The 14,245-nt window shown below is 40.3% G+C and overlaps 1 protein-coding gene across 1 annotated transcript in view; it reads left to right on the forward strand.

Moving 5' to 3' along the window:
• The window catches only part of LOC109040044 (vesicular acetylcholine transporter), a 106,044-nt gene that overhangs the window by 28,648 nt on the left and 63,151 nt on the right, over positions 1-14,245 (forward strand). The window contains exon 2 of the mRNA XM_072297395.1: positions 11,408-11,487. Within this exon, the coding sequence (XP_072153496.1) occupies positions 11,425-11,487 (63 nt within the window). The 5' untranslated portion in view covers positions 11,408-11,424. The remainder of the gene's footprint in view (positions 1-11,407; positions 11,488-14,245) is intronic.

The following is a 14,245-nucleotide window of genomic DNA, read 5'->3' on the forward strand; positions in this document are numbered from 1 at the left end:
CGATGATCAAAAGCTTAAATCTCCAATCAGCTGTTTAGATATTTGGCAGATCTTTAAATTTTGCAAAAGGAGTAACGATTATGACTTCTTGCGTAAAGTACTGTAATATCTTTTCACTATTGCGCGCGAAATTCCTAAGAAAGTACGCAAATAGAGGCTCGCCAGCTTGCTTTTTTATTTTTTTTATTAAAACTTAAAAAAATCTGTCAAATTTTTAAACGGCGGAATGGAAGTTACAGCTTTCATCATTTGCGCTCACCAGGTTCCAAAAATTCATTTTTATCTGAGGATTTTTACTGATAAAGCAACTGCTTACCAAGAGCTGAACTTTTTATGACAATATTGAATCAAGATACCAGTAAAAAAGGATCAGACAGGCTAATTTTTGCGGCTGAAAGGAAATGCGCACTATTGGATTAGCCCTGGAAAAGTTGGGTGGTTTATTAAGTGTTAAATGGGAATAAGCCTTCATTTCGGCGCGTGTTGGGGTGACGAGAGATACAAAACACCGAGTTAGGAAGGGACAAAAGTGCGACAGGACCGAGGGACAAGTGACAAATGACTCGCAATCTACCGGCCCCGTTGTCAGGTGGCTGGAGGGATCCCTCGTTTGTTCCTAGGATCGTGGGCCAGTCGCGTGGCGTGCTTTGCGATGTATCGATCGATCTGCCATTTAAACCTATAGAAAAGGATCTATGAACAGGGTGTTCGCAACGAGCATCAAAATAATCGATTCTTTATCATAGCTTCAAATGGGGAAATATCGATAATCGATCATTAAAATTGACGCTTCGCCACTGTTGTGGGCCTTTTCGTCGCTACTCTGACGTAAGGGCGTATCTCGATTCCCTTTGTGAGCCTTGTTTTACATATAAATGCATGCTTTCTGGGGCTCATGCGAAAATCGAGATACGCCCGCGATGTCAGAGGAGCGACATTTTGACAACACCGGTCGGTACCACTAAGCTCCGCATCCATGTTGTGGGTTTACGTGAGGGGACGATGCGTAGAAAAATTACGTACCTACCACACCGGAGTCCGCAAGTTGTCCTTCATTTTTCGCCTTCGATATCCTGATAGGCAATGTGTGCGGCTTGGGAGCAATAATAGTTCCCCCTTGTAGTTTGGGTTTCCGTTTAAATGCTTCACGCTTCTCCGTTCCCGTTTTTGTCGTAATGTCTTTTGTGTACGATTGGCTTTCAATTTAGTAAAAGTGTTTCTGAAATCATCTGTTAGAATTAACTTAAACTGCCTGATTTATATATGCGAACTGATGAAAGCCCGGCTGAAGGTAGCAGATTATAGGTTCATGAAAGACGTAACGCTTAAGGGGAAGAAGTTCGAAGCTTGCGTTGCGGTTGCGTTACAAGGGGAAAGGACCGTATATGACTACATCACGTATAAAATTAGCATGGACGAATAGCGCCATTTTTTCATCAAAGATGAAAAATCAACAGTAAGTAGTCATTTTTCATTTATGACTCATCACAAAAAATGAGATATTTTACCAGTAAATCTTAGTATCCAATTAGGAAAACCCTTCACATTTCTGAAGAGGGCCGAGTAGATTTTTGGGAAGGGATAGGCCGCAGACCTCTCAAGTTCGGCTCATTTCTCTCATGCATTTTATTGGTCCTAGAAATACAATATGTTGAAACCGTCGTCTAAGCGTAATTGTATACTACCAGGGAAAGAACTAAAAGCGACGCGACACTTGTGTTCCTTTTCTTTTCTTCTTTTGTACCGGGGGTAGATGAACAGAAGAGAACGGAAATTCGACATTGTTCTCCTTAATATCCGGACAGTAATTTTCTACTTTATTACGCAATAAGTAGCTCTATGCACTCACAAACATGTGAAAGAAAATCTATTTCCTTCCATCGAATAAAACTCGAAAAGCGAAAAAACATCAGTTTCCGGAGGGGCCTTTGATTACCTCTCTCTGTCGATCTTGTCCGGCACTAACCTCCATTGAATCGGTTTCTGTTGGACGTAAATCCAAAACCTCATGAGCCCTAGCGTCCTGCTTGAGTAACGAAAGCGAGGGCACATAAGTTTTTGGACTTACGCCTATTTAACAGAAACCGATTCAATTTCGGGTCGATTATCGAATCATTATCGATTGATCTCGATAGGTACATCCGTATCTTAACGATGTTATTTATCGATCGATATAATTCCGTAACGACTCATGAATCAACCCGCCGTTGAGCCAAATCAAAATGCGGGCAATATCCTGCGAGGCTCATTCGTTGCAGAGAAATTGATCAATCAATTACGATTTGACAGATGTGGCTTACGGCGATGAGTAACAGTGTTATAATCGTAATGCATGTTTGAAGTAAAACGGGAGGGGAGGCTGTTGCCAGTTTTGTCAATAAATGGTCGGGTCTTCCTCCAATCTCAGGAGAAAATTTCGATGAAATGGCAACGCCGAACATGGGAAGGCACAGGGACATGCACCAGCGCGAAAGCCTCCAGGGATATACAAGAGAGGGAGAGAGACACCAGAAAATCCCTAACAAACAGGCTTGCCATGTGATGAATTGAAATAAATCGAGTTTTATTTGCTACATTGGCATTTTGCCGTTTTTAATTACAAGGTGTCCAGTGACGCTCGTGTAAGAACATTAACCCCTCCTCCCCCCTTGCCAGTAATGTAATCGAGAACAACGAACATGATCTCATTGGATTGAAGTAAAAACTTAAAGTCGTTTCCCAACCGATGGATGCGCGGAATGAGTCGAAGTTCACCACAGCGCCTGGCCAGGGTGCAACTGTTCGTGTTCCGTGGATGCGCGTGATGCGTGGAAAAAATTGAAGGCGCCTTAGGTTTTCTTGGTCGAGCCTGAATGCGCACGCGCGCGGCGCGGCGGTGCTTAATGGCCACATATTAATGGACTACAATTAGGAACTATAATTTATTGCCCTCCGTAAAAACACTAATGTGCATAGGGAAACGAATGGTACATACGTTGTTCTATGTTGTGAAATGCATTCCAATTAAGATAGAAAATTTGATCAGCTTAAGTTTTCTTTAACTGCTTACAGTGTCTCCCATGCAAAATTCCGTAATAGAAATACAATGATGAATGACCCATATTTTGCCGTTTCCTGCAAGGTCTGTCCTCATTATTCTAACGGGAAAAGTTATCGTTCTGTACTTTTTTCTCGGAACTTCACAAGAGCCTCATTACAGAAAGTGTGTTTGTTTTTTCTTTTTTCCCGTCATAAAAGAGTCAAAAATATGAATAATTTTGATGTCCGCACCGTCTGAAAAACTCGCGTCATAACTTGCCCAAGAGGACGACAAGGATTCGTAAAGACAAATACGGGGAGAGTTGTCAGGGGGCTTGTTCAAGGGAGGGTGGGCGTAGCTGTTGGTGCCTGTTTATTTTAATGAGGGTTGTTGCGTATACAGAGGGTGATTGCCTTATACTGGAGACATGGCAAACATAGCGCCACAATATCCCATCCCCCTCTCGTGTTTGTAGTGCGCTTCCTGTACTTTTGCTACCCCCCTCCTGAGAATTCGTTCACCTGAGACGTTTGTAAGTGCTTTTGCCATTTTTACCGAAAAAGGTAATTTTTTTTAAAATTTTTACCGCAGAAAATGAACGGATGTAACAATTTGTGTTCGCAATATCAAGCTGCACTCTGATCGGATATTTTGTGAGAATAGAATGTCTAATCCAATGGAAGGCTCAAGAAATTGTTATGGCGAACTATTGATTAGTTTATTGTCAAAAAGAAAATACACAAGAGGAATTAATGCTTCGCGAAACGCGATTGGGAATGAAGCTTGATATTGCGAGTACGGCCGAGATATATAACCTTTCGTTACAGTAGGACATAGTCATGCTAAAAGGAACTATGTTGCGCACGCAAACCCTTTGCACATAGTTTCTTTTGGCATAAATACATCCAATTGCAACTGAGAGTAAATAAACAAACGCTAGTAAAAATCAATTTCTCATATGAAATCATGACATCCGTTGGTGTCATATGTCTCCGTATGATTCGCGGTCAGATTTTGGAAGAATCCGAAAGTATTTTTGACACCTAAAATGCTTAAATGAAAAACGGAGAAATGTAGGAGAAGTGGATGGTGGCCTGGACAGCCATCAAAACGCGTCCAATAAATAATCTCTAAGTGAAAACGTGAGTGTTTAAATATTTCAATTTTTAATACAACAGCTTTTACTGTTTTATGAAAAATTCGATCGTTTTATTACAATTGGAGCAATGTAGGTTATTCTTATTTTTTAAATAGTTTTGAGAAATTTTTTAAAAAAAATTTTAAAAAAAATCGCTACAGCCTCTATTGGTGTACATAATAATTATCCCAGCGCGTTTCAACTCTCAAAATATCTCGCTTTGCTACTTTTGAGGTTGCGGATGGGATATAAGTAAGGTATTGGCCGTTCAGTGCGGCATCATAGGCGGCTAGAGGTATAAAGCTATCGTGTTTCCTTTACCTTCGCTTGCCCCTTTTCTTTTCACCCCTTGTTTCGGTATGAATCGCGTGGTACATAAACTTGGGCGGAATTGTCAAAAGTTAATGATAAAGAGAATTGACCCAGATCTTTGACCTCTCCCATCAGAGCTGTACGCGCTTAGTTTTATATATCCAAAGGCAAGTCAATGGTCATTCTTTCGGATATTTAATCTTACATGAACGTGAGATATGTGCCCTTACATGAACGTAAGGACTATGCCCACTCTTACAGTAATTCAAAATACAACGCGGATATTTTATCATTCAAGAAAACAAGGAGGAGTTTATGGTTTGATCGGTGCATTATATCGAAGGCTGAATTTGGAAACTGCACATCTCGATTAAAGCGTGTCAGAATTTCTGTTTCCATTTCATTTTTTTTAAAGCAAACAAGTCAATTTTAACATTTAATATTTTGAGGAATATTCTTCAAATAAAGAGGAAAAATCGGAAAAACGTTAAACAAATTAAGGTCCTTTTTTCAATGAGGACATATTACATAAATGGAAGTGCAACATCACAAAACCGACCGACAGCTTTTGAGTGTAGTGGAAACTGTACACCAAATGGAAAATCTCCATCCTGTACTTCTACTTCCGGTTTATTCGTCTATTTTACGTACCATTTCAGTAAAGATTCTAAGGTTTCAACTGTTTCTGTTGCCTCAAACTATCCTAAATGGAACCACGCCTATATTTTAGCAACATACCTAATGGAATTTAATAAGCTTTCAGTATCCACTCCTCATACAGTTACGTACACTGAAAAAAAACTACGGGCCTGGAGGCCGTCACTGGTAAAAAAAAACCTCTTGGACCAATGCCGCGGTGCATTGACTTAAGAGTGCAGTTTCTTGTCGCGGTATTTAAGAGTCTTGAACTCTTGATTCAAGCAGATTTTGCATTGATTCAATTCAAAATCCGCTTGAAACAAGAGTCCAGACTCTTAAATCCGGCGACATGAAACTGCATTCTTGAACCAAGAGGTTTTTTTTTACCAGTGTAGTTACGGGCTATATAGCGCTACCGTCCGTTTGCCGGTTCAGACGCCCGGAGTTCCGGGTGATGGAGCCGCAGCTCCGACTGTTCCGGGTGCAGAGGCCGAAGCAGCGTCTGCTCCACCCGTAACTTTTGGCCTCCCAACCTGTAACGAACAGTAGTGCTATATAGCCCGTAACTACGGCTTCCATACCCGCAGTTTTTTTTCAGTGTATTTACAGTGAATTTGTATTAATTCAACCAAGTAATAACTCCACATTGAACCTACTCGATGTTAGTTTTTATGTTTGGCTGGTATCAATTTTCGATAGTTTCATGCGTATGAATTCCTCTGAATGTATGAGGTAACCCTAGCTGAGCTATGCTGAACCGAGGCCGCGTTTTGTTCCACGGTTGATCAGATTTGCCTGCTCGAAGTGGGGCTCATTAAATGGCGATTCATAATTAAAGCAAAGTTGAGCGAGCGCTAGCGGTCGGGGCCGGCGTGCGGCATGGCAGGTCAAGAGCCGTTCCTCAAATGCTCATTCCCTGTTTCTGAGCCCTTAATCATCCCTGACTCACGCCACAAACTAGATTTTAATTTAGTCGATGGACTCCTCCAATCTGCCCTCCGCTCTCTGACCGGCCCGAGAGTTCTCGGCGGGACCAGGGGTGGGGGGGGGGGGGGGAGGTTGTACGTACTGGTCTCAGCCACGACCCTTTTCTCCAATGTGCCTCCAAAATGACACAAATTTGCGTAATTGGTATTTTATAAGTAATTACTCATGGTTTCGGTTTGTGTAAAGATCATAGTTGGCGAATGGTGATGGTCTGAGACATTGATAGATCGATTGAGCAGGAATAGCTGTGTATGGATTTAAAAAAAAAATCACTCTGAAAAAAGGTAGGGGTTGTTTGACGGTATCATATCATTCCGGTTAGATCAACCCAAATACGGAAAAAAGAGCACGGGGTTGTTGGATGATATGGACATTTCCAATTAATTAAGGTAGTTCCCCAATGAATTGTACCTATGTTAGTGCTCCAATTAATTGTAGCAGTACCCCAATAAATTAGGTTACTTTCCTCACGTTTGGGGTACTACCAAAATTTATTGGAAAAGTCCATATTTACCAACAAATTGGAGTGGCACAAGTTTAGGGGACAACCCTTAAATATTTCTTCCCGTGGAACTGAAATTATTGGTGATTGCTCGATGGAAAAACTGTACAGATATTCATGCTGCCAGAACAACGGTAGAAATAGAAGAATAAGTTATCATCAGTGGATTACAGTGGATTATCTAGTGAAAATGACTTTAGGCCGTTTGATTTCAAAATAGGTTACTTCCAGTCGAGAAAAATGCTCGTGCAGAAGGACCGAACTCTTTGGCTAACTCGACAAAACCAAACGCACCAACCCTAATTCGATTCCTGTGGTTAAAATTTTCAGTCATGTGAATGATACCCCTTGTGATAATTGCATCTCCAATCAGTAGTACTGGATGGTTCGATCACGACTAATAAAAGAGTGACAGTGCGCCTAGTTTAGTTATTATTCAAAAAAACAGTCCAGTCCATCCGACTGAAGCTGCTTTCTTCGTTCGGTTTATTAATATCAAGCACGGAATCCCTTTCAAATATTACCAGATGTAGCAGACGTGGACTACGAAACAAATACAAAATTCCGGGTCAAAATGAGATAAAAAAACGTGGAGCTTAAGTTGCATCTAAAATAATTGATGAGATCATAAAATATTTAAATAGCACAGCAACGAGGGTTATGTTACCATGGCAACGAAATACTGGACAGCGATCGTAATTCGTGACTGAATCCAATCCAAAGTCTCCTCAAATGTCATGTACCTTTTTACTTTTTATTCCGAGCTTTGCGCTGTGGCCAAACAAACCTTTTATCTACCTATCATGGTACAATGTGACTTAGATTCCGCTATTAGAGCGCTTCTTTAACGAGAATTATGATAAAGAGTATCAGCGATTCTTAGGGTGGTATATCATAAAATTAAAAATCATGAAATTTTGCGAAACATTTTTCCGAAATTTATTTTTCACCGTTTGATGCGACTATTAAAGTTAAGATTTTGTTTTGATTCGTTCTGACTAGTTCACATACTTTCCACCGAAACTCACCGAATTTCAAAGATCAATGTTGGTTATGGTTTCCTATTTAAAAAATAAAATATTAGAAAAAATTTGGTACTGAGTGACGTAGTTAGGCTAAATCCAGTTCCATCAGTTCAATTATGAGGGGGATTATTACCCGCAGGTAGATTTGAAGAGAAAATAATCTTTGGAGACATGACAACACCGAGATCTTTTTCCTCCCCATCTGTTATCGTTATCAATTATTCAGAACTCGCTGAGTTCGGGGCGGAGGCCGCCATTAAAGAAAATAAAAAAGTATAAATATAGAATCACCAAACATACGTAACGAGGCTGATGTACGTCATTCATTCATTCATTTATTCATTCATGCAAAAAATAAAAGAAGAAAGAAAACAAAATTCTATGGTCGGGACTCAAGTTGGTACAAAGTTTTGCCGCTAGCATCCTGCGCGTCCATGTATTTTTACTTCCACGTTCACAAGCAATTCCCTGGAGGTCACGTTTTGAATGATCAATTTGATCAGTCATGCTCATTCTCCAGAAAAATGTTTTCATTCAGAGTCTGATCGGCTCCCGTTTGGAGGAACGCTTATTCATCGAAAACTGTTGACAGTGCCCCGACTTTACATTAATGAAAGTCCCACAAATAATACACTTCATTCTGTCTCGGAAATTTCACGCAAAAATCCAGTAAGATTAATTATTTATATAGTTTCTACGGAAAGCGCCTTTAGGAATCAATATTTCTGACAGAAATAGATCTATTTCGGATTTCTCGGTATCAACCTGCGATAAAATTGTCTGTACTTTCTGAATTTGATGGAATAGTTTTAAAATTTTGACACGAGCGCGACTTTTTAAGTCTTGACAACCTCTTTGGCTCCTCGAAGAAGGCCGGGGGGGGGGGGGGCTGCAGCCGTAAAATATGACTTCCTTAGATCGACTCTAATTCTCTAAATTGCCATAATTAGAGCCGCAGTGTTCGACTTCGTCTGACTTAAAATAACCGAGAAAAAAGACTGGTATAACTGATAAGACTGGCCTGGGACACCCTGTATACAAAAAAAAAAAAAAATATTCGTTATGCAACCTGAGACGCGTATCTACTTTGGTCAAAAAAGATTTAAAACAAGGAAAAACCATGTTCTTTATTGCGGGTTTCAGCCTCCTCTTTACAGCACCCTCTTGGAATAACTCGGTGATCGATTGAACTGATTGTTTTTGTTAAATGTCAACCTTTCATTGGCAAAAAACACTGGCGATACAGCAAGATACAAGGCCGATTTTAGTCTTGTGCGGGAGGCATGTGCAGTAAAAACATCAATTTGCAGCAAAATGATGAAAAACGATAGGTACTGAATTCAACATAAAAAACTTCGGCCTGGATGACTCACCAGTATGTGACCACTCATAGGTGAAATGGACGTATTTCTGCCAAACAGAACTATGTGCATGAAGACACGAGTCCTGAGGACCATAAGAATATATGCATAACAGGGCTCACGTCATAATGCACATAGTTCCGTTTGGCAGAAATCCGTCCAAAAAACAGCTATCGTTGGTAGAGGGAATGGATAGGCAAAGAAATAGGTTGGGGCCGGATAAAAACTTCAAGGAGGAAAGGAGGAGATCGAAAAGGATGTTACAAACAGAGGGCGATAAGTAGAAGGAAAAGCTGGGAATCGAAGATCGGTGCATAAAAATAAACTGCTGATGAGAATTGAGAGTCACCGACGGGACCGAAAAAAACCCCTCAAGTCAAAAGGCGACTAAGAGTGAGCATGAGGAATAGCACCGGGCCGTAAAGAATAGTGGTGTTTATATTCCCGAGCATAAAATGGTATTGTGTATAAGATTGTTTTGAATTTAAATCGAGACGTGAAATAATAATAAAAAAGAGAGAGAAAATTCGAGGAAGACGAGGATCGTGCGCGGGGGAGGGAGAGGGGGATATAAATTTAATCTAGACGAGGGCGAGGGGAGGGCGGGCGTAAGCCGAGTGTCCTGGGGGTGTTTTTGAGACTGCTAGGGACACTAATCCAGGTTGAGCCCCAGATGAAAACGTGAGGTTTGTAAGCAAGGGGTTTCGGGGCGAGGGGGAAAATCGCTCTATAAGCCCCGTATCACCACTTCGTGATTAATGTCATTTTGTCATGTGCCTAACCTCAACGCCACCCAATCAGCCGGCTTCTTACGGCGAGGCACCGCTGTGCTGCCGAGCTAAGGAAAAACGCCGTATGAGCCTTCAGGCGTTGCCAAACTCCCTTCGAAAAATCGCTAATTTTCAAGAAAAAGGCATATTTTTCTGCCAATTTCTCAGATGATTTTGTGCGTAATTTGATCTAAAAAGTCTGAAAATTTCAATTAAAATATTGATAGTTTTCCTCAAAAATAAACATTTTATCGGAGGAAGCTTCACAACTCTCGAATGTTCATACGGCGTTCTTCCTTAGCGTGGCTGTGTGGCCGTAATTCATCCGTCCAAAATGTACCCAACAGGGTCAGGGCCGGATTAAGGGGGTGGCCACATGGGCCGCGGCCCATGGCGGCAAATCTACGGGGCGGCAAAAATTTGCGATTTTTTGAAGTGTAGGTGTAAAAAAAAATCGGATTTATAAAAACAAAATTACAAACGAGAAAAGGCGACAAAATCTCTCATTTCCTGAGAGTATAGTAATTTCTAATTTTGTCGTCTCTTAGTGATACAAGAGACAGCATACCCTCAATAAGTCAAGTTACGAGAGAAACCAAACACGCAATTTGGCCTAGAACGGCGCGACTTAGAGAGAAATGATAACGAGGAATGAGATGAAAAGGAGAAGCCCTCGGCGCGGCGATCGGCATGTAACACATATTAGCGCCTACAAGACTGCACGAATACTTAACGCATTGCGCCAAACACAGTGCGGTCAGCGTGAAACGCATAGCGCCTACAAGACTGCGCGAATACTTCACGCGTTGCGTTCAACACAGTGCGTTCAGCAGCGGTCGGCGTGAAACGCATAGTGCCTACAAGACTATCGGAATACTTCACGCATTGCGCCAAACACGGTGCGGTCTGCGCGGCGCGGCGGCGGAAGTTAAAATCATTGATCCACATTTATGTTTGTTCTTTCATAATTTTTTCGTTCATTTCTTATGAATGGAAGGCCTTGTCCACACAGAGATAGGTTTACGGAACTTAACTTTCCCGCAAAGTTCCGTGAACTTTTGCTAGAAGTGTTGAGAGGGCTTTCCCAAAAAATGTGCTCAACACGAGTAAATGCGTCTTACGCACCCCTCCCCCGCTGACACGTTCATTTGATGGTTTTTATCGAGTTTCAAAATGAATGAGATGGGGGCGGCAAAATACAGGCGGCCCATGGGCGGCAAGTAGGTGAACCCGGCCATGAACAGGGTGAATTTTATTAGAAAGAAATCAGTATTTCCTCTGTAAAATTGAGACACTGAACCACCAGCCAAAGTACGCATTTCAGCATTCCGATACATGTTTTTTCTTAGAATTTTTAGGTAAAATATACGATTTGCGCAATGAGAAATTTGCTGAATTTAACTCTCAACCAATATAATGACGTTTTTTGCATATTGGTTACGAAAAATTTGAACATCCTGCTCACATGAAAAACCAGAGTCTACTTGAGTTATATCGCGCGCTACTACGGTTATAGCAGGCTTTACTAAATGAGCAGTGCGAACAACTTCGTCACCCTGTATTACTCAAAGCGTAAACAACGTGCAATATTTCAACTGAGGTGAAATTATTATTAACGAAAAATTAACGTCCCTTTTCTAACTTTTGATTTCAGCATGGCGGGAAAATATTATGTCTTTGCCGAAACGGCTTATTCCGACGCGACTTTTGAGCCAGGATGACAAACCCGAGGAGGTGAGTAGAGATAATATCTCGTTTTTAGATTTTCCCTATTTTGCAACAATCATATGTGCAAGTTCATATTGCTTTTCTAAACGTGGGTGGCTTACGTAAGACTGAGCATGCCCCTTTCTCCTTTTCTTGTCGCACGGTAGATCGAGTCAATCAGAGGTCGGACATACATTTTTAATGAAAACTACAAATTTTTATGTTTATTTCGTCACACATTAAACAATTTTAAAGGGTGCCTCTGAGTGAAAATGTCACGACGAAACCAATGGAACCAATTTCAGGACCTCAAAGTTTTATATACACGAAGTTATAAGCGTTTAAAGTTTCAAAAAATTTTCGGATCTCTCCTATTGGCTCGATCCACATTGCGTCGTAAAGCCCGGTGCGAAGTAACAGCCTTTACACTCGCAAGATGAATGCATTCTTTTAACCTAAGATCGTAAGTTGTTCAATTGGCTTTCTTTCCCTCACAGATTTTCTCACCTGCAATGTTTTTCCTTCATTTTCTGCGAAACTATTCAACTCCAAGTCGCGAGTACACCTTAAGACGGAGCTCCGGAACACGATCACGGAAGTAAGTTGAGCGACTCGAGTTGGAAAAAAAGGGATGAGCATCAGCGTAACGCCAGAGCGACTTAGAGAGCTACTTGAGTAAGCTTGGAAGGGATCTTGTTATAGCCGTGCCACCGGTCAAACGAAGATTTCGAGGGATGCACTCGACTGAGGGTAAAGGGACAGGATCGCGAGCCCTGCATCGGATAACATTAACATGCGGATAAGATTATCTCGCCCTCCGTCGCGTCGCAACTTCAGCACCTTCATCCTGCGCTTTCCGATTTTTTTTTTCTTTTTTTTTTGTTCCTAGCCTGCGAGGTTGTCGGAAACATGCTAAATGACCCATAAAATAGGACTCGCCTTTCAATTGGACCGGTTAGCCAAAACCAGCCCAACTGCATTTCACGTTGCCTAATTTTTTCCTACGTTTTGTCTGTTAACAAAAGATTAAATAACTAAATGACTAAAAATTGTGTTACTCGCACGAGCACTCTGGCATTTGTTTTCCATTCATCGCAAACAAATTCGTAGATATCGCAATTTATGGAAATGTCAGAATGCTCGTGAGTAACAGAATTTGATGTATGCATATTCTACCGGCCATTTCAACTTTCTTCAACTCAATGCGACCTTATAATTATGTTAGATTGCTGTAGATCATGTGAAAAACGCACTCCCAGAATTTATAGTATTACTAAATTTATTTATTTCTAAATAGAACATCAGAGAATATTAGGCAAATTTGATGTAGGTGACGCCCCCAAGAAGACCGCAGCATAGAGTGCAAAATTAATGTAAATAGTTTTCCCACTATTTCAAAGAGACGTCCTGTCACTTTAAAGATACTTTCGCGGTTGACTGAACGAGAATTTTTGTCCGGGGTTTATTAACTGGAAAAATTTTCCCGGTGTTAAATATAACGCCTTGGAAAAATATCCAGAACATGTCTCTCTCGTGCTCAATATAAGTATTTCTCTCGTATAATTGTGTAAACTTCCTCCTTGACATTCTTCAGGCATTTTATGATGAAAAATGAATGATTGTATGGTTTTTAAACTACTCTGTGCACTTCAATAAAATCGAAGCAATAAACATTTGCCATTCATAAGGGCTCCTTTTTTGAAGAACACTGTTTATCTAAAGTGATGACATCCATCAGCATGAATGAACCCTAAATTATTTAACATCATTCAAAAAAAGTTCTGCTGTCGACTACAAATAAATCTAATGTTGTATTATTTGTATTATTGTATATTTTGGATTTTTTCTCGTCGATTAAACAAAATTTCTATTTTTTGTCATTATTTGAAGCCCTGAAAAATGAAATACTTCAAAGAATAGGTAAAAGTATCTAATCATGACAACAGGAAAATTGGTCGCTGTTGAAGTCAGAACTGTTAGGTTGAGATCCATTAATTTCGTGCACAATGATTCGGTCATCACGACTGGGATAATTCACTTGTGAAGTTCAGGTACTTTCATGATGATCATTTTGTAAAGGAATAAAATGTTTCCACAATCAGTACCTTTAAAGAATCTCGTATGGTTACAGAAACAGCTGTCAAAGTTTAAGTTATACTATCCATACTAACCTCTGGTTTTCAACCTGCTTGTCTTCCGAGATTTTTAGTCATTCATTTCTTCCAGAAAGCAATCATCAGCAGAGGCTAAAAGAGCAGCAATAAAAAATTCAAACATCCTCGAGATTTTTACTCTCTTCGAAATAAAGCTTCTTGTATTTGTATGTTTTTTTTTGTAAAATGTATGGATGATATCCAACATTTAACATGATGGTTTTATTAATACATACTTTTTAAAAGCATCCATAAAAGTTTTACCTCTTCGAAAGAAGTTGATATTTAACAGGGAAGTCAAAGGCCAGAAGGAAGTAGACCTGGTGGAATAATATATTTCCCTGAAGACGATATTGTCGAAGGTAGACCTATTAAGAGAACCATAAAAATATTATGAATGTTCCGAAGGAGAGAAAGTGGTGCAAAAGAAAAAGAGGGCCTCAGGGTCAATATTTGACCCCTCGCACGTAATGGATTGGTATTTTGTCCTCTTAAAAATATAGCCCTCAGAGAGCGAGAAAAAAAGAGGCTTACGTCGGATTACGAGGGAGCAAAAAATAAGGGTGCAAAAGTTTAGAATTAATGAGATTTTATCCTCAGATTTACCCCGCAAAAAATCATGATTAATGACA

Source organism: Bemisia tabaci, chromosome 2, assembly GCF_918797505.1.
Source record: "Bemisia tabaci chromosome 2, PGI_BMITA_v3".
Taxonomy (NCBI): domain Eukaryota; kingdom Metazoa; phylum Arthropoda; class Insecta; order Hemiptera; family Aleyrodidae; genus Bemisia; species Bemisia tabaci.